Source organism: Coregonus lavaretus (genome assembly GCF_964263955.1).
Source record: "Coregonus lavaretus genome assembly, contig: HAP1_SCAFFOLD_429, whole genome shotgun sequence".
Classification (NCBI taxonomy): domain Eukaryota; kingdom Metazoa; phylum Chordata; class Actinopteri; order Salmoniformes; family Salmonidae; genus Coregonus; species Coregonus lavaretus.
This window is the reverse complement of record NW_028162438.1, coordinates 144,210-170,801: the sequence shown is the minus strand read 5'-3', so window position 1 is coordinate 170,801 and position 26,592 is coordinate 144,210. Positions and strand designations below refer to the sequence as shown.

General features: G+C 46.5%; 2 protein-coding genes across 2 annotated transcripts in view; both read right to left on the bottom strand.

Annotated features, from left to right (window-relative positions):
• The window catches only part of LOC311119257 (general transcription factor 3C polypeptide 1-like), a 78,467-nt gene extending 76,043 nt beyond the window's left edge, over positions 1-2,424 (bottom strand). Inside the window, exons 1-2 of the mRNA XM_084193978.1 lie at positions 1,967-2,424; positions 970-1,176 (exon numbers count right to left, since the gene is read on the bottom strand). Coding sequence (XP_084050104.1) covers positions 970-1,176; positions 1,967-2,187 — 428 coding nt within the window. The 5' untranslated portion in view covers positions 2,188-2,424. The remainder of the gene's footprint in view (positions 1-969; positions 1,177-1,966) is intronic.
• A 4,171-nt stretch (positions 2,425-6,595) lies between these two features.
• On the bottom strand, positions 6,596-25,352 carry LOC311119245 (axin-1-like). Its single transcript, XM_084193970.1, has 14 exons — positions 25,197-25,352; positions 23,225-23,846; positions 23,018-23,132; positions 22,336-22,532; positions 22,051-22,194; positions 18,405-18,548; positions 17,760-17,856; positions 15,507-15,644; positions 14,964-15,345; positions 12,886-13,093; positions 11,751-11,930; positions 10,706-10,957; positions 9,351-9,512; positions 6,596-9,073 (listed from the first exon to the last, which is right to left on the bottom strand). Exons 2-14 carry the CDS (start codon positions 23,767-23,769, stop codon positions 8,947-8,949), a joined length of 2,691 nt encoding a protein of 896 aa, XP_084050096.1. The 5' UTR covers positions 23,770-23,846; positions 25,197-25,352; the 3' UTR covers positions 6,596-8,946.
• Positions 25,353-26,592: the final 1,240 nt, after the last annotated feature.

Below are 26,592 nucleotides of genomic sequence, written 5' to 3'. Positions count from 1 at the left end.
ACTAGAGGCATTCAATCCCCTCCTGTTGCCTGGTACCCAGACTAGAGGCATTCAATCCCCTCCTGTTGCCTGGTGCCCAGACTAGAGGCATTCAATCCCCCCTGTTGCCTGGTGCCCAGACTAGAGGCATTCAATCCCCCCCTGTTGCCTGGTACCCAGACTAGAGGCATTCATCCCCCCCTGTTGCCTGGTACCCAGACTAGAGGCATTCAATCCCCTCCTGTTGCCTGGTGCCCAGACTAGAGGCATTCAATCCCCCCCTGTTGCCTGGTACCCAGACTAGAGGCATTCAATCCCCTCCTGTTGCCTGGTACCCAGACTAGAGGCATTCAATCCCCTCCTGTTGCATGGTACCCAGCCTAGAGGCATTCAATCCCCTCCTGTTGCCTGGTACCCAGACTAGAGGCATTCAATCCCCTCCTGTTGCCTGGTACCCAGACTAGAGGCATTCAATCCCCTCCTGTTGCCTGGTACCCAGACTAGAGGCATTCAATCCCCTCCTGTTGCCTGGTACCCAGACTAGAGGCATTCAATCCCCTCCTGTTGCCTGGTACCCAGACTAGAGGCATTCATCCCCCCCTGTTGCCTGGTACCCAGACTAGAGGCATTCAATCCCCCCCTGTTGCCTGGTACCCAGACTAGAGGCATTCAATCCCCTCCTGTTGCCTGGTACCCAGACTAGAGGCATTCAATCCCCTCCTGGATCAAGATCCCAGTTGCCTAAATTGTTTTGTGTGTCAAATAGCACCCTTTGTGTGCACTTCCAGTAATACCGTATACCCCAGTATGGTACAGAAACGGTCTGAAAATCTGGATACCGCCCCAAACCTACACTGAAGGGTTAAGGCCAAGGAGAGGTGGAGGAATTGGGACCAGCTGGATATGAATGTCTTAGAGATATCTTAAATCTTCAGACAGTTTATCCCCCCCCCCTCCACACAGATTAATCTTCACCCAGTTTCTCCCCACCTTTTGTAGGCGTCCTCTAACGTTAGACATGGCGTCAGGTCGGTGGTGCGGATGATTGGGGTGACGTTTTTCCTCTCCTTGAAGAAGACGCACGAGCCCTGGATTCCACTCTTATCATCCAATAAGATCTGGACAGGGTAGGAGTCCCCTCTGACGTCCCAACAGGCTACTTCCTGAATCCCTGTGTCTGGATCGATGTCTGCAAACCTGAAGAACAGACAGATGGCATGGAGAGGGATAGTGGCTTTGGTAACTTGGCATGCAGCTAACTGAACATTTGGCACGGAGCATGGCTAGATATTTAGCCACCGCGGTTAGCTAACTAGTTAGTAGTGTCAGCTTTGGTGTCAGGACTTCTGAATGGTTTTACTAGCTAGTTAGATAGTTTGTTTATAATTCAGAGAGTATCAACCAATGCAATAACGCTACAAATGTACGATATAGGGAAACAATTTAGCAGGATTGATGTTGCATTCAAAACAACTGGGAAGTCGGGGAAAAACGAGTTCAGAGTGGGAAAAATCGTGACTGCATGATGCCAGATTTTCCTAATTCTAATTCCGAGTTGAATGACTGTTCAAAACAAATTTTCCCAGTTGGAGCTAGTTTTTTCCCCACGTTCTCAGTTGTCTTTAACGCATTGTAATCGGAGTTCGGATATTTCCTTGTTCCGAGTCATCTCGAACGCATCATATGATGGCATTGCTAGACGAACCTCGATCACACCGACAGTGTCAATACATGTTGGTACACCTGAAGTACATTCATTTCCAATGGGACGCTGCGTTTGCCTTGCAGAGGCAGTGCGTTCTGTTTGGTGCATATGTTGAATTTATCGAACACATGCGTCAAACTGTATGCGTAGACGGCTTGACAGAAATGGTAGCAGAAGGTGAATGTTTAACTTTTGTTGCACACATATCCAGATGATGCTGCGTCCCATTTTTCGCAAAGACACTGTAGGTGTTGATCGAGGCGTAAGACAACTCCAACCTACCTGTCGACGAGCACGACATCCGCTCTCTCTTGCGGCAGCTCGTAGAAGTCGACTTCGTGGTTATATACCAAGGATTTCCAAATGAACTCTTTAGTATACGAGTCTAGATTCAGTGGGAAAGCAGGGTTCCTCTTTTCCAACCGAATCCACAGAGAGGTGATAGTAACCCCGTCCAGTCCCTCCAACGCCACTTCGTCCAGTAGTACGTCTAGCGGGTCCATGGCTAGCGCGCTAGCTCCGCTACGAATTCGTTACTCAAAGTTGTCAATAATGACCTACTACTGTACAGCTCGATATGCATTCAGAGTATCTGCATACTATTTCCTTAGCATAGTATCCTGTTCAATTAAAACCCGCAAAATTAAACGTTAAATCAAGCACATCTCACTCAGAAATGCATGTTTTCTTTGGCAGCTGAAGTTTCAACTGTGTGTTCCCTTCGTGGCGTTACACATGTCAACTTTGACCTTGTGTTGTACGTCATTCGCGTCACTCGAACGGTTGTTTCGTGAAGGACATTTCCCAATGTTCCACAGGGTGGCGTACTACTCACATTTACCTGTAAACATAAACGGAAACTGTATAATCGTCATCACAACGTTTAATTGAGGGCAATAAACTGAAATCATCACATTTTATTGCAACCGACTCCTGATATTAAAGGGCTGAGCTAGAATATGTGGTGGAATATCTTGGGACTGTCCTAAAACGGTGCACTAAACTGGAGGGTGTAAATAGTCAGCATGATTGCCTGCATACATTAGGGGCCAGTTTCCCAGACACAGATTAAGTCTTGGACATAAAAGCATGTTCAAGGGAATAGGGCAAAGATGTAGGTTTTGTAAAAATAAACAATTAGCCAAGATTGGTACCTTCTGCAGACTCAATGTATAGATTGGTACCTTAAGCAAACTCAACATATAGATTGGTACCTTTTGCAGACTCAATGAATAGATTGGTACCTTAAGCACACTCAACATATAGATTGGTACCTTTTGCAGACTCAACAAATAGATTGGTACCTTAAGCACACTCAACATATAGATTGGTACCTTTAGCGGACCCCATGTATAGATTGGTACCTTTAGCGGACTCCATGTATAGATTGGTACCTTTAGGAGACCCCATGTATAGATTGGTACCTTTAGCGGACTCCATGTATAGATTGGTACCTTTAGGAGACTAGTATAGATTGGTACCTTTAGGAGACTCCATGTATAGATTGGTACCTTTAGCGGACTCCATGTATAGATTGGTACCTTTAGCGGACTCCATGTATAGATTGGTACCTTTAGGAGACTAGTATAGATTGGTACCTTTAGGAGACTCCATGTATAGATTGGTACCTTTAGCGGACTCCATGTATAGATTGGTACCTTTAGGAGACCCCATGTATAGATTGGTACCTTTAGCGGACTCCATGTATAGATTGGTACCTTTAGGAGACTAGTATAGATTGGTACCTTTAGGAGACTCCATGTATAGATTGGTACCTTTAGCGGACTCCATGTATAGATTGGTACCTTTAGCGGACTCCATGTATAGATTGGTACCTTTAGGAGACTAGTATAGATTGGTACCTTTAGGAGACTCCATGTATAGATTGGTACCTTTAGGAGACTCCATGTATAGATTGGTACCTTTAGGAGACTCCATGTATAGATTGGTACCTTTAGCGGACTCCATGTATAGATTGGTACCTTTAGCGGACTCCATGTATAGATTGGTACCTTTAGGAGACTAGTATAGATTGGTACCTTTAGGAGACTCCATGTATAGATTGGTACCTTTAGGAGACTCCATGTATAGATTGGTACCTTTAGGAGACTCCATGTATAGATTGGTACCTTTAGGAGACTCCATGTATAGATTGGTACCTTTAGCGGACTCCATGTATAGATTGGTACCTTTAGGAGACTAGTATAGATTGGTACCTTTAGCAGACTCCATGTATAGATTGGTACCTTTAGCAGACTCCATGTATAGATTGGTACCTTTAGCGGACTCCATGTATAGATTGGTAGAACTGACTACACAGAAGCAGTCATCAACATTTAGGTTTTCTAGAGCATCAATGGATCCTTATCATATAGATCCTGATGGCTCATCAACATAATGTCTCTCATCAACATAGTGATGGCCCTCGTCAACATATTGATGGCCCTCATCTGGCTCTCATCATCAACATAGTGATGGCTCTCATCTGGCGCTCATCAAAATAACAGTGTCTCTCATCAACATAACGGTGTCTCATCAACATAACGGTGTCTCATCAACATAACGGTGGCGCTCATCCACAGAACGGTGGCGCTCATCCACATAACGGTGGCGCTCATCCACATAACGGTGGCGCTCATCAACATAACCGTGGCGCTCATCAACATAACATTGGCGCTCATCAACATAACAGTGTCTCTCATCAACATAACGGTGTCTTATCAACATAATGGTGTCTCATAACATAATGGTGTCTCTCATCAACATAACAGTGTCTCTCATCAACATAACGGTGTCTCATCAACATAACGGTGTCTCATCAACATAACGGTGTCTCATCAACAGAACGGTGTCTCATCAACAGAACGGTGTCTCTCATCAACATAACGGTGTCGCTCATCAACATAAGTGTCTCTCATCAACATAACGGTGTCTCTCAACATAACGGTGTCTCTCATCAACATAACGGTGGCGCTCATCAACATAACGGTGTCTCTCATCAACATAACGGTGGCGCTCATCAACTTAACGGTGGCGCTCATCAACATAACCGTGTCTCTCAACATAACGGTGGCGCTCATCAACATAACGGTGGCGCTCATCAACATAACGGTGGCACTCATCAACATAACGGTGTCTCATCTTCATAACGGTGTCTCATCAACACAACGGTGGCGCTCATCAACATAACGGTGGCGCTCATCAACATAACGGTGGCGCTCATCAACATAACGGTGGCGCTCATCAACATAACGGTGGCACTCATCAACATAACGGTGTCTCATCAACATAACGGTGTCTCATCAACATAACGGTGTCTCATCAACATAACGGTGTCTCATCAACATAACGGTGTCTCATCAACACAACGGTGTCTCTACTACTCCATCAACAAGGACAGGGGTCGTATTTATTCAATGTATTTATTAACGAAGTACCTTTTTAAAAAGAAATGTACAAGTGAATCCAGCGCTCTGCAGTCTCTGTGTAGTCTGTAGTCAATAAACCTCAGAGACCGGCTGTCTGTCAACGGGTGAGGACTGAAACATAGGAAATATGGCAATGTACATATTTACATAGTGAAGAGTAGGCTTGTCCAGACCGACACGGCGTAATGTTGGTTGAAAATAATAAACAAAATGATGTAATGTTGGTTGAAAATAATAAACAAAATGATGTAATGTTGGTTGAAAATAACAAACAAAACGACAGTAATTTAAAAACAGCACCACCTATAGGCTAAAACATGTACTGACAGGTTCTATGACAATCAGTGATCTAAAGTTACGCCGGTATTAAAAAGGCACTGTTTTCACACCACCACGACTGCGGTGTCTGGGCCTGTATTCAGAAAGCTTCTCATTGTAGATTGGCTGGATCTAGGATCCCCGTCCATGTAATGTTATTCATTACGATCTAAAAAAAAAAAGAGGTTAAAACTGATCCTAGATCAGCCCCCATACTCTGTAGTGACCCTGTAAGGACTTAGTTAAATTAAATGACAATAATAATGACCGTTATAAAAAAGGACCCTTACAGCTTTCCCATTCATTTATGAGAATTACAAGGAAATGTCTCAAATGGCACCCTATTCCCTATATAGTGCACTCCTTTCAACCAGAGGCCAGTAGTGTGCTATATAGGGAATAGTGTACCATTAGGGACATCCCCCAATACTTCCAATAACATAGCATTAAATACCATTCAAGGGGGGCAATGTAGTTTACTACAAATAAAACAAACTAAAATCATGTATAATCGTAAAAGACATTCAATATAAAATAAGAACATGCTTGGAGATTATTGGACAGATATTATTGTATAAACACATTTATTTTCATCTAAAATGTTATAGTTCAGAGGGGGGAGATATAGTGGGCCACCATCTTGGATTTATAGTGGGCCACAATCTTGGATTTATAGTGGGCTGCCATCTTGGATTTATAGTGGGCCACCATCTTGGATTTATAGTGGGCCACCATCTTGGATTTATAGTGGGGGCCACCATCTTGGATTTATAGTGGGCCGCCATCTTGGATTTGGGGATGAAGTATTCCTATTGTGTATTTTACCCTCTTTGACCAGATCGGAGTACAAGTCACCTGTAGGCACTGTTTCCCCAGAAGGTGATTTAAAACCCAATACATTTAACTCCACATTATAGACTGGACTATTGGGGGCAATAGGGATAACCATGTTAATTTCTGCCATGCAGACAGATACACAATAAAACAAGATATTTCACGACGGGGCTAACTCTACGGACAGAGACACAGACAGTGTACGGACACAGACAGGTTATGATGTTCTTTGGCTGTTTACATAGATCAACGCACCGTAGATCAGTTCATTGTAGAAATACAACGTACTACATAGAACATACAGTCCAGGAACCTTGACAGGGCTTGGGAGTAAAAACAGATGCTAAGACAGTTCCACCATTTTCCTCTCCTGAGAGTGTGTGTGTGGGGGGGGGTTTGCATCCCAAATGGCACCATATACCCATCTAGTGCACTACTTCATACCACAGCCCTATGAACACTGGTCAAAAGTAGTGCACTAGATAGGGAACAGGGTGTCATTTGAGACACAACCTGGATTAGGGCAAGCTGCTCCTAGATCTGTGCTGTGCTATGGGGCAGCTTTTGATCTGAAACAGATACAGGCCCGGCCCTGGGACTGAGGAGAAGTTAGGGAGAGTTGCAGTACATTCACGATCGACAAGACAGTTTTCTGAATTCCAAACCAATCCAGAGCCCCTACTCCCAACCTAGGGTGTAAGGGTTAGGGTTCAACCTAGGGTGTAAGGGTTAGGGTTCAACCTAGGGTGTAGGGGATAGGGTTCAACCTAGGGTGTAGGGGATAGGGTTCAACCTAGGGTGTAGGGGATAGGGTTCAACCTAAGGTGTAGGGGATAGGGTTCAACCTAGGGTGTAGGGGATAGGGATCAACCTAGGGTGTAGGGGATAGGGTTCAACCTAGGGTGTAGGGGATAGGGTTCAACCTAGGGTGTAGGGGATAGGGTTCAACCTAGGGTGTAGGGGATAGGGTTCAACCTAGGGTGTAGGGGATAGGGTTCAACCTAGGGTGTAGGGGATAGGGTTCAACCTAGGGTGTAGGGGATAGGGTTCAACCTAGGGTGTAGGGGATAGGGATCAACCTAGGGTGTAGGGGATAGGGTTCAACCTAGGGTGTAGGGGATAGGGTTCAACCTAGGGTGTAAGGGGATCGGTTTGGACAGAAGTCAGAGGATGTGTCCCAAATGGCATGCTGCGGCACTGGGTGGCCTTTGGGACACACAGCCAGGAGGCAGTTGAATGGGATAACAGACATGACGCGGCTCCTGGAGAAGAAGCATGGAGTGACTGAAAACAAAAATGGCGGCCCTGACAGGACTCAGCCAGCTAGCTTTAAAATATAAAACCTTTACATATGTAAAACACAAGGGATTGAGTCCCAAACCACACCCTAACCCCCACGTAGTGCACTAAATGAAATAGTGCACTACCTGGGGAATAGGGTGTAATTTTGGGACACGACCGAGCTTTGATCGTTTAGAAACACACAGGTCACATCCCAAACGGCACCCTATTTCCTAGAGCGCACTGCTACCCTATGGGCTCTGATCAAAAGCAGTGCACTATAGAGGGAACAGGATTCCATTTGGGATGCCGCCCTAGTCTGTACATGTGTTAAAACCTACTAGTCCCTGTACATTACACCCACCCAGAAATATACTAATAATGTCTACAGGTAAAAAGACTGTTGTTCCTTTTGTCCGTAGGCATAGCGTTGTATCAAAAATATACAGCTTTAGTAAAGGAGATTTATAGAACATGTTTGTTTGTTTGTTTGTTTGGGTGAACAGAATGCTTTGACATCGCTAGGTGACATCATCAGAGGACGGAGCATGAAGGTTCTTTATGATGTCATTATGATGTCCAGATGTCGAGGAGATGAAGGCTCTGCTCCGTTATGAAAAGCTCACCTCATTGCTGCACCCTATTCCCTATATTAGGGCACTACTTTTGACCAGGGCCCAAAGGGCTTCATTGGAATATAAAAGCTTGTAAAAACACCAGCTTTCAGCTCCAAGTGATTCGAATTTTGGATATCAGATTTCCAGAAGTTTGAAATGATTATGTTTTAGTCAAATATTATATCTGTTTGTGCTTCTTGTGGTCAATTTGCAGTCCACAAATTATTTGTAGTTATATACTCGGGCCACCTGACCATTCGCTCAAGAATAAAAATCAGCCCGTGGCCCGAATCTAGTTGATGATCACTGGGGTATAGGGTGCTATTTGGGACGCATACAGCCCCTCTGGCCCCTCAGTGACGAGCCCTGGGACTGAAGGGAAGGGAGTGAGATTCCGGAATGGAACTCAGCCGTCAACCTCTGTTGTTCCCAGCACCATGATGTCTCCATAGCAACTTAGCAGCAGCTGGTTCTGGAAGGAGAACAACAACTCCCCCAGAGCAGGAGTGGAAGACTGTTTAGGAATGGTCTTTTTCACCCTGTTCATCCCACTGTCTCATCCTCCTTTCCGAACGTGTGTTCCTCTACGCTTGATCCAGGCAGTGACATTCTGTTGACCATCCCATCCCTCATCCTTTCCTACCCTCCTTTACATTCCCTCCCTCCCTCCTCTTCCAAAAGCCCTCTCTCTCTCCACCTCCTCTTCCTCCGTTCCGGTTCAGTCTTTTCTCTGCGTCATCGTTCCTCCTCCACTTCCTACTGGCTCCATTTCCTGTTTCCTGGTTCAGTCCACCTTCTCTACCTTGCCGATGATCTTCTCCTCAAAGATGGGCAAGATGGCGTCGTCCTCTCTGACCTCCTCAAACACCACGCCACAGTCAAACTCATCACTCACCTTCTTAAAGTAGAACCTAGAGGACACACACACACAATGAATCAACACACATACACACACACACACACACAATGAATCAACACACAGAGCAAGTAAGGACAGAAGACAGAGAGAGCAGGGTTAGAAGAGAGTAGAATCAAACAGGACTTCATTGTCCACAGGTATTCACCCTGTTCCCTTTATAGGGCCCATAGGGTTCTGATCAACATTAGTGCACTATGTAGGGAACAGGGTGCCGTTTGGGACTCAGCCATGGTCTCCAGAGCTTGATCTCCGTGATGACGACCTCTCACCTGTAGAAGCCCTTCTTGGTGAGTAGCTCTTTGAACTGTCCCAGGGTCACCACGCAACCTTTGACCGTGGTGCGGTAGGGGATGGGCTCGCCACAGAAGTAGTACGCCACGGTTACGTTGTCACACTGTGACACCTGCTTCTTACTGCTTAAAGACTTCTGCCTGGAGGGGAGGAGAGACGGAGGCAGAGACAGTACACGGTGACACACAGAGTCTATGTCTGTCAGACTGACTGATCCATCAGCGTATTGGAGTCTCCCTCCTCTACCAATAACCTTACATCTTGTCGTGGATATTCTACACAGGGACACTCGAAGTCAAGCTTATGAAAAATGTATGCACTCACTAACTGTAAGTCGCTCTGGTTAAGAGCGTCTGCTAAATGACTAAAATGTAAAAATGTAAATGAATCATTGTTTATTATCAGCGTGCTGGAGAGGTTCCTACCAACTCAATGCACCAAGGACACATGTCGATCAGGAGCTCCACCGGGGCAGTCCCGTTAGTTCTCTTATATACAGACAAGCTATATTTGCATGATTTAGCTTATTCATCATTCATAAGTAATTCATCATTAACGTTTGCTTCATTAATGTGACCGACCAATCCCGGGTCATGCATGTGACAGACCAATACCTCACAAGGCTTCTTCTCCCTAAACTGAGACCTTGAAACTGAGATATCTTTCGTTCTCAAAACAAGAGTCTGGGCGTACTGCCAAATTGCAGATACTGATAGTGAGGATTTGTTAAATCACTTGCAATCTTAATCCCAACCTTAACCCCTCCTCCTCTCCAGCCTCCTGCTAGAACCCCTGATCCTAATCTCAACACTAACCCCTAGTTCCAACCTTAACGCCTGATCCTAATCTCAACACTAACCCCTAGTTCCAACCTTAACGCCTGATCCTAATCTCAACACTAACCCCTAGTTCCAACCTGAACCCCTGATCCTAATCTCAACACTAACCCCTAGTTCCAACCTTAACGCCTGATCCTAATCTCAACACTAACCCCTAGTTCCAACCTGAACCCCTGATCCTAATCTCAACACTAACCCCTAGTTCCAACCTGAACCCCTGATCCTAATCTCAACACTAACCCCTAGTTCCAACCTGAACCCCTGATCCTAATCTCAACACTAACCCCTAGTTCCAACCTGAACCCCTGATCCTAATCTCAACACTAACCCCTAGTTCCAACCTGAACCCCTGATCCTAATCTCAACACTAACCCCTAGTTCCAACCTTAACCCCTGATCCTAATCTCAACACTAACCCCTAGTTCCAACCTTAACCCCTGATCCTAATCTCAACACTAACCCCTAGTTCCAACCTTAACCCTTCCTCCTCTCACCTCTGCTTAGCCTGCAGCAGGGCGGACCTCCTCCTCTCCTCCTCCAGTCTCCTCCGGGCCTCCTCTAGTTGGGTGAGGGGGTTGGGTGCGGGGTTGGGGGGCATGGTGGGGTCCTGGATGAAGGGGTGGGAGGGCTGCACGTTGTTCCGCAGCTGGGCGCTCACCCAGGGGTGCACTGCCCCAGGACGCTCCACCGAGCTGGGCCTCGACACCTCCACACTCCCCTGGGTCTTCCTGGAGCCTGTAGTACTCCTAGAGGGGAGAGCGAGAGAGAGGAGGGGAGAGAGAGAGGAGAGGAGGGGAGAGAGAGAGAGAGAAAGAGAGAGGAGGGGAGGGAGAGAGAGTGGAGGGGAGGGAGAGAGAAGGGGAGAGAGGAGGAGAGAGGAGGGAGAGAGAGAGGAGGGGAGGGAGAGAGAAAGAGAGAGGAGGGGAGGGAGAGAGAGTGGAGGGGAGAGAGAGAAAGAGAGGAGGGAGAGAGAGAGAGAAAGAGAGAGGAGGGGAGGGAGAGAGTGGAGGGGAGAGAGAGAGAAGGGGAGAGAGGAGGAGAGAGCAAGAGAGGAGGGGCGAGAGAGAAAGAGAGGAGGGGAGAGAGAGGAGAGGGGAGAGAGGAGGAGAGAGCGAGAGAGGAGGGGAGGGAGAGAGGAGGAGAGAGCGAGAGAGGAGGGGAGAGAGGAGGAGAGAGAGTGGAGGGGAGAGAGAGAGAGAGGAGGAGAGAGCAAGAGAGGAGGGGAGAGAGAAAGAGAGGAGGGGAGAGAGAAAGAGGAGGGGAGAGAGGAGGAGAGAGAGAGAGAGAGAGAGAGAGAGAGAGGAGGGAGAGAGGAGGAGAGAGAGTGGAGGGGAGAGAGTGAGAAGGGGAGAGAGAGAGGAGGAGAGAGCAAGAGAGGAGGGGAGAGAGAGAGAGGTTAGTTAACATTGGAGTGAGTGAGGGATTGAGAGAGTGCGTCCTACCCATGTGTTTGTGTGTTACCTGTGTGTGTGTGTGTGTGTGCGCGTGTGTGTGTGTGTGTGTGTTACTCGTGTGTGCGCGTGTGTGTGTGTGTGTTACCCGTGTGTGTTCTTCTTGTGTCGTAGTGCCTCCCCCTCCATCATCCACTGCAGTATCTTGTGGTTTCTCTCCAGGTCCTCCAGCGGTACCTGGGCCTCCTGGACACGCCCCTCATCACCTTTACCTGCCGGCTCCGCCCCCTTCTTAGAGCCGCGCTTCGATAGGGTGCTGCCCTTACTGCTGGGGTACAGGGAACACACACGGGTCAGGATGAAGAGACACACGGGTCAGGATGAAGAGACACACGGGTCAGGATGAAGAGAGACACGGGTCAGGATGAAGAGACACACGGGTCAGGATGAAGAGAGACACGGGTCAGGATGAAGAGAGACACGGGTCAGGATGAAGAGAGACACGGGTCAGGATGAAGAGAGACACGGGTCAGGATAAAGAGAGACACGGGTCAGGATGAAGAGAGACACGGGTCAGGATGAAGAGACACACGGGTCAGGATGAAGAGACACACGGGTCAGGATGAAGAGACACACGGGTCAGGATGAAGAGAGACACGGGTCAGGATGAAGAGAGACACGGGTCAGGATGGTAAGACAGATGTGCTCAAGTCACTAAACATCCAAGTCTGGTCCCAAGTCCCTTGTAAGTGCGAAAGAATGCTCTCCAATTACCTTTCAAAGTGAATATGGTATCTTAGAAAGCAAGCTAGTTGACCGTGTTCCGCATTAGTAAGGCTAGCTAGTCTAAACCAATACAGACGCTATCCAACATTGGATCTTGTAGTGGGATGTAGAATTAATATGTAAGTCAGAGACTTTTTATAAGTCAAGTCTGTACTGGTCATGAAAAACCGTGACTGGAGTCCGAGTCTAGTTGGAGTCCTGTCCTGGAGTACTACAGCACTGATAACACATAACCCCCCTCCCCCCTGGTACTAACCTGATAACCCCCCTCCCCCCTGGTACTAACCTGATAACCCCCCTCCCCCCCTGGTACTAACCTGATAACCCCCCTCCCCCCTGGTACTAACCTGATAACCCCCCTCCCCCCTGGTACTAACCTGATAACCCCCCTCCCCCCTGGTACTAACCTGATAACACCCCTCCCCCCTGGTACTAACCTGATAACACCCCTCCCCCCTGGTACTAACCTGATAACCCCCCTCCCCCCTGGTACTAACCTATAGCCCAAGGCGTCCATGGTCCCAGCCCCGTCCGCGTAGTTGCGTCCCTTCCCGGTAGCGTAGTGGTGGGCCTCCCCGTTCCACAGGACGCTCCCCTGGGTCCTGGAGCCTCCACCTCCACCCAGCACCACCTCATCCATCTGGGGCTCTTTGGGCTTGGTGCCCCCTGGGGGGTGGTGGTATCCATGCTTGTGGTGGTACACACCTGAGGGAACAGAGACATATAACTAGCTAACTATAACTATAACTAACTATAACTAACTAACTATAACTAACTATAACTAACTAAGTATAACTCTACCTCCTAACCTAACAAAGATGGTGGTAACCATGCTTGTGATGGTACAGCCTTTACGGACACTTTCAAAAAGAGATACTCATAAAGCATGGAGGTAGCTGTGGTCTTTGATATTTCGCCTCTATACCTGGGCCCGTACTCATAAAGCATGGAGGAAGCTGTGGTCTTTGATATTTCACCTCTATACCTGGGCCCGTACTCATAAAGCATGGAGGTAGCTGTGGTCTTTGATATTTCGCCTCTATACCTGGGCCCGTACTCATAAAGCATGGAGGTAGCTGTGGTCTTTGATATTTCACCTCTATACCTGGGCCCGTACTCATAAAGCATGGAGGTAGCTGTGGTCTTTGATATTTCACCTCTATACCTGGGCCCGTACTCATAAAGCATGGAGGTAGCTGTGGTCTTTGATATTTCGCCTCTATACCTGGGCCCGTACTCATAAAGCATGGAGGTAGCTGTGGTCTTTGATATTTCACCTCTATACCTGGGCCCGTACTCATAAAGCATGGAGGTAGCTGTGGTCTTTGATATTTCACCTCTATACCTGGGCCCGTACTCATAAAGCATGGAGGTAGCTGTGGCCTTTGATATTTCACCTCTATACCTGGGCCCGTACTCATAAAGCATGGAGGTAGCTGTGGTCTTTGATATTTCACCTCTATACCTGGGCCCGTACTCATAAAGCATGGAGGTAGCTGTGGTCTTTGATATTTCGCCTCTATACCTGGGCCCGTACTCATAAAGCATGGAGGTAGCTGTGGTCTTTGATATTTCGCCTCTATACCTGGGCCCGTACTCATAAAGCATGGAGGTAGCTGTGGTCTTTGATATTTCGCCTCTATACCTGGGCCCGTACTCATAAAGCATGGAGGTAGCTGTGGTCTTTGATATTTCGCCTCTATACCTGGGCCTGTACTCATAAAGCATGGAGGTAGGAGCGCTGATCTAGGATCATAAAGAACATGATTATATGAAGAGCACTCCTACCTCGAGATGCTCTGTGTTCTGTTGGTTGAATACACACCATCACATTGATTATACAACATCAACACTAGAAGAGGTCTATCATTGAGACTAACCTGGATAAATAGAGACAACACTAGAAGAGGTTTATCATGGAGACTAACCTGGATAAATAAAGACAACACTAGAAGAGGTTTATCATGGAGACTAACCTGGATAAATAAAGACAACACTAGAAGAGGTTTATCATGGAGACTAACCTGGATAAATAAAGACAACACTAGAAGAGGTTTATCATGGAGACTAACCTGGATAAATAAAGACAACACTAGAAGAGGTTTATCATTGAGACTAACCTGGATAAATAGAGACAACACTAGAAGAGGTTTATCATGGAGACTAACCTGGATAAATAAAGACAACACTAGAAGAGGTTTATCATGGAGACTAACCTGGATAAATAAAGACAACACTAGAAGAGGTTTATCATGGAGACTAACCTGGATAAATAAAGACAACACTAGAAGAGGTTTATCATGGAGACTAACCTGGATAAATAAAGACAACACTAGAAGAGGTTTATCATGGAGACTAACCTGGATAAATAAAGACAACACTAGAAGAGGTTTATCATGGAGACTAACCTGGATAAATAAAGACAACACTAGAAGAGGTTTATCATGGAGACTAACCTGGATAAATAAAGACAACACTAGAAGAGGTTTATCATGGAGACTAACCTGGATAAATAAAGACAACACTAGAAGAGGTTTATCATGGAGACTAACCTGGATAAATAAAGACAACATACCTGCTCCCATCCCCGCCGGGTCCCCTCCTTTGGCTCCTGGCTTGTGACCTTTGGTCCCCGGAGGCCCCTGGGTTCTCCCAGAGTGGGGCGGAGGGTACACCCCTACCCCTCCGTCGGGGGAGCGGGTTTTGGGTGAGTGTCTCCCGGTGCCTGGTGACTGGCACCCCGGCGTCTTCATCACTCTCTGGACGTGCTCGTCCAAGATGGACTCCGGGTTCTCCTCGTGCGCGTCCTGTAGCGCCAGAACGCCATTGTACGAGGTCTCTGAATAACGGGACCCGTAGTGGGGATGGAGGGACGGGGTGGAGGGGGGGAGGGGCTTGTTGCCGTAGGAGGGGAGGGAGTTCACCATGGAGACGTCGGCGTCGTCGCCCTCCTCCTCCTATCACAGAGCAGGAGAGGAAAGAAGGGGGCAGGGTTAGAGGAGAAGCAGGAAGTGTGTGTGTGTGGGGTGATTACTGTCCAACACACACATGAAAGCACACACACGTCACAGACACGTCACACACACACACACACACACACACACCCCCCAGTACGTACCAGTCTGACTCTCTTCAGTCTCTCCTCCAGTCTCTCCTGTGCATCTCTCTCTCTCAGAACTCCCTCCAGTCGACTGATGAGGTCAGCAGCAAACCTCTCCGGCTCGACGTGGATGTCCTTCGGCATGCGGTACGTGCGCTATACACACAGAAGATATATCAGATATGATCTATATAAATGATTACCACAGCCGGCACCGGACAGAGGACACATTCATTCTACCGTTATTACCACAGCCGGCACCGGATAGAGGACACATTCATTCTACCGTTATTACCACAGCCGGTACCGGATAGAGGACACGTTCCCATTATTACCACAGCCGGTACCGGATAGAGGACACGTTCCCATTATTACCACAGCTGGTACCGGATAGAGGACACGTTCCCATTATTACCACAGCCGGTACCGGACAGAGGACACGTTCCCGTTATTACCACAGCCGGCACCGGACAGAGGACACGTTCCCGTTATTACCACAGCCGGCACCGGATAGAGGACACGTTCCCGTTATTACCACAGCCGGCACCGGATAGAGGACACGTTCCCGTTATTACCACAGCCGGCACCGGATAGAGGACACGTTCCCGTTATTACCACAGCCGGCACCGGATAGAGGACACGTTCCAGTTATTACCACAGCCGGCACCGGATAGAGGACACGTTCATTCTACTAGAACAGTGAAAGTATGTTGTATGTCAAATATTTAGTTCATAATTAAGTATTTTGATAGTGTATTCTTACAGGTATATGAGGTAGGGTATTTTGTATTTATTTAACTAGGCAAGTCAGTTAAGAACAAATTATTATTTACAATGACGGCCTACCAAAAGTAATACAAATATAGGACAAAACACACATCACGACAAGAGAGACGCCACAACACTACATAAAGAGAGACCTAAGACAACACAGCAAGGTAGCAACACCACATGACAACAACATCTCCACTTCGCAACAACATGTACGAAACAACATCTCCACTTCGCTGATCCTCAACACTGGGGCCCCACAAGGGTGCATGCTCAGCCCCCTCCTGTACTCCCTGTTCACCCATGACTGCGTGGCCAAGCACGCCTCCAACTTAATCATCAAGTTTGCAGATGACACAACAGTAGTAAGCTGGATTACCAACAATGACGAGACCGCCTACAGGGAGGAGGTGAGGGCTCTGGGAGTGTGGTGCCAGGAAAATAACCTCTCACTCAACGTCAACAAAACAAAAGGAGATGATCGTGGACTTCAGGAAACAGCAGAGGGTGCACCCCCTATCCACATCATCGGGACCGCAGTGGAGAAGGTGGAAAGCTTCAAGTTCCTTGGCGTACACATCACTGACAAACTGAAATGGTCCACCCACGCAGACAATATGGTGAAGAAGGCGCAACAGAGCCTCTTCAACCTCAGGAGGCTGAAGAAATTCAGCTTATCACCTAAAACCCTCACAAACGTTTACAGATTGAGAGCATCCTGTCGAGCTGTATCACTGCCTGGTACGGCAACTGCACCGCCCACAACCGCAGGGCTCTCCAGAGGGTGGTGCGGTCTGCCCAACGCATCACCGTGGGCAAACTACCCGCCCTCCAAGACACATACAGCACCCGATGTCACAGGAAGGCCAAAAAGATCATCAAGGACATCAACCACCCGAGCCACTGCCTGTTCACCCCGCTATCATCCAGAAGGTGAGGTCAGTACAGGTGCATCAAAGCTGGGACCGAGAGAATGAAAAACAGCTTCTATCTCAAGGCCATCAGACTGTTAAATAGCCATCACTAGCACATTAGAGGCTGCTGCTGCCTATTGAAATCACTGGCCACTTTAAGAAATTGAACACTAGTCACTTTAATAATGTTTACATATCTTGCACTACTCATCTCATATGTATATACTGCATTCTATAATATTATACTGTATCTTAGTCCATGCCGCTCTGTCATTGCTTGTCCATATATGTATATATTCTTCAATCCTATTCCCTACTAGTTTTGTGTGTATTGGGTATATGTTGTGAAATTGTTAGATATTACTGCACTGTCAGAGCTAGAAGCACAAGCATTTCGCTACACCCGCTATAACATCTGCTAAACACGTGTATGTGACAAAATACAATTTGATTTGATTTGACATGGTAGCAACACAACATGGCAGCAGCACAACACTGTAGCAGCACAAAACATGTTTCAAACATTACTGGGCACAGACAACAGCCAAGAGGGCAAGAAGGTAGAGACGACAGTGTGTGTCCTTACAGGTATATGAGGTAGGGGCACACGTCCGTTGGCTTTGGCACTGTCATGCATCTCTCTACGATGCTGTTTACGATACCGGTAGGGCGGAATAGCATCCCTGCAACACACACTAGTTAGTTATCAGAAGAACGTGTTTCGGTGTGTTGGTGCAAAAAGTCCATGGCTGTGTGTGTGTCAGTGTGTGTGTGTGTGTGTGAGACAGATAGGATATGTTGGTGTGTGTGTGTCAGTGTGTGTGTGTGTGTGAGACAGATAGGATATGTTGGTGTGTGTGTGTGTGTCAGTGTGTGTGTGTGTGTGTGTGTGTGTGTGAGAGACAGATAGGATATGTTGGTGTGTGTGTCAGTGTGTGTGTGTGTGTGTGTGTGTGTGAGACAGAGAGGATATGTTAGTGTGTGTGTCAGTGTGTGTGAGAGACAGATAGGATATGTTGGTGTGTGTGTGTGTGTGTGTGTGTGAGACAGATAGGATATGTTGGTGTGTGTGTGTGTATGTCAGTGTGTGTGTGTGTGTGTGTGTGTGTGAGACAGATAGGATATGTTGGTGTGTGTGTGTGTGTCAGTGTGTGTGTGTGTGTGTGTGAGACAGATAGGATATGTTGGTGTGTGTGTGTGCATCCATGTGTGTTTCAGCGTGTGTACTCACACACTGCTGTCGGTCAGTGAGAGTGTGTCAACGTCGGAGGCGCTGGACATGCTCTGCTGTTCACTGTCGTTAGCGCTGGTGGCAGGGGCGCGGGCGTAACCCATGTTTACGTAGTAGGGGTTAACTACCGGCTCTCTGCACGGTCTGAGAGGAGAGATGGTTACACACACACACACACGCATATATACACATACATGTACAGTGCATTCCAAAAGTATTCAGACCCCCTTGACTTTTCCCACATTTTGTTATGTTACAGCCTTATTCTAAAATGGACAGAAAAAAATAAAATATCTCATCAATCTACACACAATACCCCATAATGACAAAGCAAAAACTGGTTTTTATAAATTTTTGCTAATTAAATTGATTGGACATAAGGCCCCACAGTTGACGGTGCTTGTCAGAGCAAAAACCAAGCCATGAGGTCGAAGGAATTGTCCGTGGAGCTCAGAGACAGGATTGTGTCGAGGCACCGATCTGGGGAAGGGTACCAAAACATTTATTGAAGGTCCCCAAGAACACAGCGGCCTTTATCATTCTAAAATGGAAGAAGTTTGGAACCACCAAGACTCTTCCTAGAGCTGGCCGCCCAGCCAAACTGAGCAATCTGGGGAGAAGGGCCTTGTTCAGGGAGGTGACCAAGAACCTGATGGTCAGTTTGACAGAGCTCCAGAGTTCCTCTGTGGAGATGGGAGAACAACCATCTCTGCAGCACTCCACCAATCATGCCTTTATGGTAGAGTGGCCAGACGGAAGCCACTCCTCAGTAATGGCACATGACAGCCCACTTGGAGTTTGCCAAAAGGCACCTAAAGGACTCTCAGACCATGAGAAATAACATTCTCTGGTCTGATGAAACCAAGATTGAACTCTTTGGCCTGAAGGCCAAGCATCACCTCTGGAGGAAACCTGGCACCATCCCTACGGTGAAGCATGGTGGTGGCAGCATCATGCTGTGGGGATGTTTTTCAGCGGCGGGAACTGGGAGACTAGTCAGGATCGAGGGAAAGATGAACGGAGCAAAGTACAGAGAGATCCTTGATGAACACCTGCTCCAGAGCACTCAGGACCTCAGACTGGGGCGAAGGTTCACCTTCCAACAGGACAACGTCCCTAAGCACACAGCCAAGACAACGCAGGAGTGGCTTCGGGACAAGTCGGCAGGTAGCTTAGTGGTTAAGAGCGTTATGCCAGTAAACGAAAGGTCGCTGGTTCTAATCCCCGAGCCGACTAGGTGAAATATCTGTCGATGTGCCCTTGAGCAAGGCACTTAACCCTAATTGCTCCTGTAAGTCGCTCTGGATAAGAGCGTCTGCTAAATGACTAAAATGTAAATGTAAAATGTAAGTGTCTTAATGTCCATGAGTGGCCCAGCCAGAGCCAGGACTTGTTCCCGATCGAACATCTCTGGAGAGACCTGAAAATAACTGTGCAGCAACGCTCCCCATCCAACCTGACAGAGCATGAGAGGATCTGCAGAGAAGAATGGGAGAAACTCCCCAAATACAGGTGTGCCAAGCTTGTAGCATCATGGCAAAGAAGACTTGAGGCTGTAATCGCTGCCAACGACGCTTCAACAAAGTACTGAGTAAATGGTCTGAATACTTATGTAAATGTGATATTTCCATTTTTTATAAATAAGCACAAATGTCTAAAAACCTGTTTTTGCTTTGTCATTATGGGGTATTGTGTGTAGATTGATGAGGAAAAAAAAATATTTAATCAACTTTAGAATCAGGCTGTAACCTAACAAAATGAGGAAAAGGTGAAGGGGTCTGAATACTTTCCGAAGGCACTGAATACAACGATAAGGCACAGGGTGCCTTCATCTGCTCAAAGGCCAAATTACATCTCATAGGCAGACAAGGAATAGTATTTCATCCATTTATGTTAATGACATAGCTGATGAACTTGAAGTGATTTAATAAGGAAATACACTCTTTCTACGATACACTGCATCGGTCTCATCTATCGGACGGCGAATTGGATTCCTTTCTTGATTCAGTTAATAACTCTGTTAAGCCTATAGAAGAAAGGTTTAAAGAAACTCTGTGATTCTGATATAGATATTACTGAGTTGGACCAAGCCATTAAACAAATGGCTATAGTTAAATCTCCTGGCCCGGATGGCCTGACTCCTGAATTCTATTGACATTTTAGACCTGATATTTGAGAGTTATTGCTTTCGGTCTACAAACAGGGTATTGCTAATGCCATCTTACCACCTCCTTTGAGACAGGGACTAATAGTTATTATACCTAAACCAAAAGAAGGACTCTTTACTTGGACAACTGGAGACCAATCACGTGGTTGGCAACGGACTATAAAAATTACTAGCCCATGTCTATGCTTTTAGGCTGAAAAAAGGCCTTGATGTGGTCCTCTGGAGCTCAATTGGTAGAGCATGGCGCTTGTAACGCCAGAGTAGTGGGTTCGATCCCCGGGACCACCCATACGTACAAATGTATGCGCACGACTGTAAGTCGCTTTGGATAAAAGCGTCTGCTAAATGGCATATTATTATATTATTATTATGATATAATCAGTATAACTCCAATCAGCCTTCATTAAAGGAAGGAGTATTCATAACCATATACAATTGGTATTATATATTTTGGATTACAGGTAGTTCATAGAAGAACATGGCTTTATATCGCTTAGTAAAAATGTTTTAAGGCTTTTGACACTTTAGAGCACAACTATTTAGATCTCTACTTTTGGGTTCGGGGAGAATTTCTGTAAAGTGATAAGGATGATGTATAATGATACTAGCAGTTCGGTGGCTATGACTAATACATTTGCACAAATGTCTAAAAACCTGTTTTTGCTCTGTCATTACGGGGTATTGTGTATAGATTGATGAGGGGGGAAAAATAATTTAATCAATTTTAGAATAAGGCTGTAACGTAACAAAATGTGGAAAAGGTGAAGGGGTCTGAATACTTTCTGAATGCACTGTACAAACACATACATATATATATACACACAGACACATTCAAGACCAGGGCTATGATGATACCAGTATCGCAATATTTGGAATATATAAATGATATATATAAATGAAATATATATATATATTTTGAATATATAAATGAAAACAAGAAGCAGATCAAACTCTGTATGTAAATGATTGTGGCTATATCTTGGAAAATAAATAAATGTGGCTCTGGATGACAGCATGATGCTGTTGGTTTCCAACATCAGGGCTGTTCTCCTAAAGAAGGGACCTCCGCTTTGTGTTTTGTTTCCTTGCCACGGCGGTACTGGTATCATCCCGGCCCGGGACGCGTACAAACACACAGATTCTCTACAGGGACAACTACATAGCAACCACTCTGACAAATACTAAACACTGTCATCAATTTCACACAGACACACAGATTCTCTACAGGGACAACTACATAGCAACCACTCGGACAAATACTAAACACTGTCATGAATTTCACACAGACACACAAACACACAGATTCTCTACAGGGACAACTACATAGCAACCACTCGGACAAATACTAAACACTGTCATCAATTTCACACAGACACACAGATTCTCTACAGGGACAACTACATAGCAACCAGTCTGACAAATACTAAACACTGTCATCAATTTCACACAGACACATAAACACTCTCTCTGGTCTCCTACCTGTACTCTCTGCTATCCCCTGCCCTCCGATTGGTCGACACTCTGTGAGGAGCAGTCTCCATTAGCAACCTCTGAGTCAGCCTGCTGGCCTGCGTATCCCCGCCCTCCTCTTCCTCCTCCTCCTCCTCTCCCTCCTCCCGGCACCTGAATCACAACCCACCTTTATTCACCAAGTACATTTACATGGACCAGGCATTAGACCTGGTGACATGGTGCTGACAACAATAAACCCAATATACAGACAGAATACAGACAGAGGAATGTCCACATTATCTAGACACACACCTCCACTCTACGTCCTCCGTGAGGGTGGGCAGGTAGCCAGGCCCCGGTGGCCCAGGACCAGTACCCGATGAGGAGCTGTGGTCGCTGGGTGGTTTGGGGCTCTCCTCCCCTGTCTGGGTGTACTCCAGGTACAGGTCTGACTTGAGGAACAGAGGGTAGGTGTTCTCCTCCATGGTGCTCTGGATCTCTGTCTGGGCCTTGGGAGAGAGACAACATGGGTTCGGTACAAAGTTCCAAAAACATTAGCGTTCATTTAGGCTAGAAACAAAGAAAACGAAAAGTGAGATTTAAACAAGTCAACAACTGTATCGATCCCAGAGAGGGAAGCTGGGTTCTTCACCAGCAGCAAACGCAGTTGTTGGTTATGGCTTAGCTACCAGCATATCCACCCCTTGTCCACAACTGTTCTTGAAAATATGTTCGCAATGAAGCTCAATTAATTTTTTTCCAGATTCCTGTGTCTCCTGCCACTGAGAGGAGGATATTAAGAATGTCTTCTCAACAATCTACCTGGTCAATGAAAGGTCATTAATAAAACAACAGATACCTGTTCCAACATGGCGTAATGATTGATGTATTGATTAATTGATACTTGTTCCAACATGGCGTAATGATTGATTGATGTATTGATGTATTGATACTTGTTCCAACGTGGCATAATGATTGATTGCTGTATTGATACCTGCTCAAACATGGCAGGGTCCAGATGCAGTCTAACCACACAGTCTCTGATGAAGCTCTTGGTAGCTGGTTTAATCTGCCTCGACACGATCCCGTTACTATCCTGGATATACTTCCTGGAAAGACGGGGAGAGAGAGAGATAATGAGAGAGAAAGATGGAGAGAATAGAGAGATGAGAAAGAAAAGAGAGAGAGAACTCATCCCTACCTGTAAATGGCCTTGGCCAGCTTGGGCCTCTTCTCCTGGCTGCTCTTCCTGAAGCCGGAGCAGGCGAACCAGAAGTCAAGCTGGTCCCCACAGCCCTCCTGTCTCAGGAAGCCCTTGAACAGCTGGATGCCCTCCTGGTCATCCAGGAGAGAGTGGAGCGACTCGGCCCACTTCAGGTAGGGAGGCGTGGGGGAGGCGCTGCCCTCAGGCTCGTACCCTAGGTCCAGGTCCGGCCGCCTGGGAGTGGGGGTGGCCGAGGATGGGGGCTCGCTACTACGGAAGGAGGGGTCTGTTTTGGAGGGGGGGTAGTAGGTGGACTGGGTGGGGGGGCGGCCTCCATGGCTGGAGGGGAGGCGGTGGGGGTCACGGTCACCCCCCTCTTCTCCAGGCACGGGGGGCCGAGGGGCGTGCTCTGTGAAGTGGCTGTGGGGGTCCATCCCCACCCCTAGACCCCCCAGATGGTCGCCCCCCCCCACCCCCCTGTACCCCCCTTGTGGGTCTCCCACCCCCCTGTACGCCCCCTGTGGGTCACGGACCACACTCATGTCTCTGGTTGGGGACCACTGGGTTGGGCACCGGTCACAGCCACACCTCTAGAACAGCTGAAGATGAGCGATTCTCCCTGTGATAGAAGAGGAGAGAGGAGGGTCATGAGTGAAAGAGAGGAATGATCCTCCCTGACAGAAAGGAGAGGGTGGTGAGAGCTGAACTATAGGGTGAAGAAATGAGCTAAGGTTGGCGTGGTTAGACCCACACATACTGATCCCAGATAGACCCTGGGAGAAAAGAGGGGGATAGAGTAGAGAGAGAACGGTAGAGGTGAAACTGAAAGATGACTGATTATCTCTGAGTGAGAGAAAGAGAAGAGGATAAAAGAGGAGAACGGGGAACGAGAGAGCGATGTCCAGCGGTGCTCACGTGATTCAAGATGAGCTGATGATAGGCTGTAACATGGAACCACTGGTGTTCTTCTACAGACACTCTGAAGAACATCCATCACAACGAACGTGTTTTGAAGAGCTAACAAATAACTAGCTAACTAATCACAGAGGTTATACCTGGCACTAGCTAGCATAGCCATGGTGATTTCAACTTTCACCATGAAGGCTAACAGCAATGATCAACACAGACTAGTTAACAAATAAGGTCATTATAAACCATTGGTTAGCGTTAGTTGTTAGCCAGCTAGCTAGGTAGTGCCGTAATAGCTAATAAAACAGAAGTTATGGTTAAAGAAGGTAACGGTGGCTAACTAACGTTAGCTAATAGCTAGTTAGCTTTGTTACAATAACATCACCGGTAACGTTAGCTAGCTAGCTGCCTGGTTAACAAAACATAGCTAGCTACTTAGCTCTAGATTAGCTCTATAACTGTTAGTTAGCTAGCATCAGGTCAACAATAACAATGAGTTTGCACTTCATTACATTTTACTTCATGACATGTGTACTGTAGCTAGCTATGTAGGTAGCAACTAAACAATGCATTTCAAAGATGGCTACACTAACTAGCCAACGTAAGTTCTACCCTCTCGCTCCTTCTACTCCGGCTAGGTAGCTAGCCTCTCCCTCTCATTGCTTTGAAGTGGGATCCCATTCATCTTGGCCTCTTGCAAAGACGGTGGGGGAGGGGTAACAGGCAACAAACTCCACAACCACACAAGACGGGCCTGCTGCCTTCTCTTTCCTCCACCAAACCACTTGAGGTAGCCCGCTACACTAACTTCACATAGTCAACATTAGCCAGATTGCTAACTAACTCGGACGGCGAACACAGTTGAGCGTTCTCGAACGGGATACGAACATTCCAGAGCCGTTAGATCGATCAACGCGCAACAGTTCCAATCATTCGATCAAGGATCAAACACACAAGAAGAAAGCGAAGGCACGTTTCACCCCGCCGCTTGCCTTAGCGCTAGCTAGCTACCTAAACCCCAAAACATCCCGTATTTAGTGGCTTAAAGTATACAACCTACCGTATCTGAAAGCCCGCACCCCGTTTTCCACCGCATCGGGGATAGTGGCGAGAACAGTAGTGTGTGAAACGCGGCATAACTTGGCAGTATTCAATTGTTAAAGAAAACAACCCTTCTGTCTTGCCCTCTCAACTCCCCAATGGCCATGGTGGTCTCCAATACACTCCAAGCAGAGAGAGAATGCGTGTGTGAGTATGTGACGGTCGGTGTGTGCTAGTACAGAGTGTATGTTTAACAGCGCCTCGTCCGTTCTGAACGACACACTACACCCGGAACGAGGAGAACGTTGGAATGTCCCGTGGAGCGAATGTTCAGAACATTGCCAATAAAAAAACAATAAGAAACCAAATATTATGTAGGTATTGAATTGACTCAATTAAGAAAAACATGATGGGTAATGGTACAGAATATTGGTTAAACTGTTGGGTTATTCAGGAAAGATTAAGAAGACAAATTATATCTCAATCATGAAAAATAACGTGTCTGTCCTCGTGCAGGAAAGGGCTATAAGGTACTTTTAAGAAATTATCAATTTGGCTACACAATGAATACATTACATTCACATTTACATTTACGTCATTTAGCAGACGCTCTTATCCAGAGCGACATTGATGACACCCGTTGCATTACATATGAGATAGAATGGCTAGAAAATAATAATAATTACAAACGACTGATCAATAAGCAGAATCAGAATCAATACTTTTCTTGCAATGTGAACAGAATGGCAAAATAATAGAATGATGTAGCCTAACGTGCAGCTTTGAACGATTATAGGGTCCAACGTCCGCTACAAAAAAAAAATAAGAAAAAAATCCTAAATGACAGCATGCGCTCAGTAAAAAACAGCCAGGTAGACTAACCTAAAGCAAAATTAGCCTATTGTCTTCGATTCAAAAAAATAAAATAAAGAGAATCCCTAAAATTAAATAGACAAAAGAAAACCAGAAACAACAGCCCAAAACACAGACATTATATAAACGAAGAAATCTGTATCTATCTACCTTCCTGCTGTTGCTGCTCTGGTCGCCTCGCGCAGAACCCATCTCCAGAGTGACTGACAGCAGGACAGCGCGAGAGCATGCTGCCGACAGCCGAGCTGTCAGTCACGCGCCTGTAGTCAGTAAGTCAGGCATCGACCTGTGGAGAGAAGGGAGGGAGAGGAGGGAGAGAGAGGAGAGAGAGAGAGACCGAAAAGGAAGGAGGGAGACTCAATAGTAAAACCAAGTCATTATACTCATAGTTACTATTCCAGTGCAATCAACCATAGACTATGTATTCAAACATATAAATAGAATAGAATTCTAGTTAACTATAGCCTATGTATTCAAAATATAGAAATATCATAGAATTCTAGTTATATGTATTCAAATAGGTCTATGTTTGACAAATTCCT

Excerpts from the sequence above, each read along its gene's own strand:
- LOC311119245 (XM_084193970.1), bottom strand. The coding sequence starts at position 23,769 with ATGAGTGTGGTCCGTGACCCACAGGGGGCGTACAGGGGGGTGGGAGAC. Across the intron at positions 18,549-22,050 it reads GGGGATAGCAGAGAGTACAG|ACCGTGCAGAGAGCCGGTAG; the intron begins GTAGGAGACCAG and ends CTCTCCTCTCAG. Across the intron at positions 15,346-15,506 it reads GACTGAAGAGAGTCAGACTG|GAGGAGGAGGGCGACGACGC; the intron begins GTACGTACTGGG and ends GCTCTGTGATAG.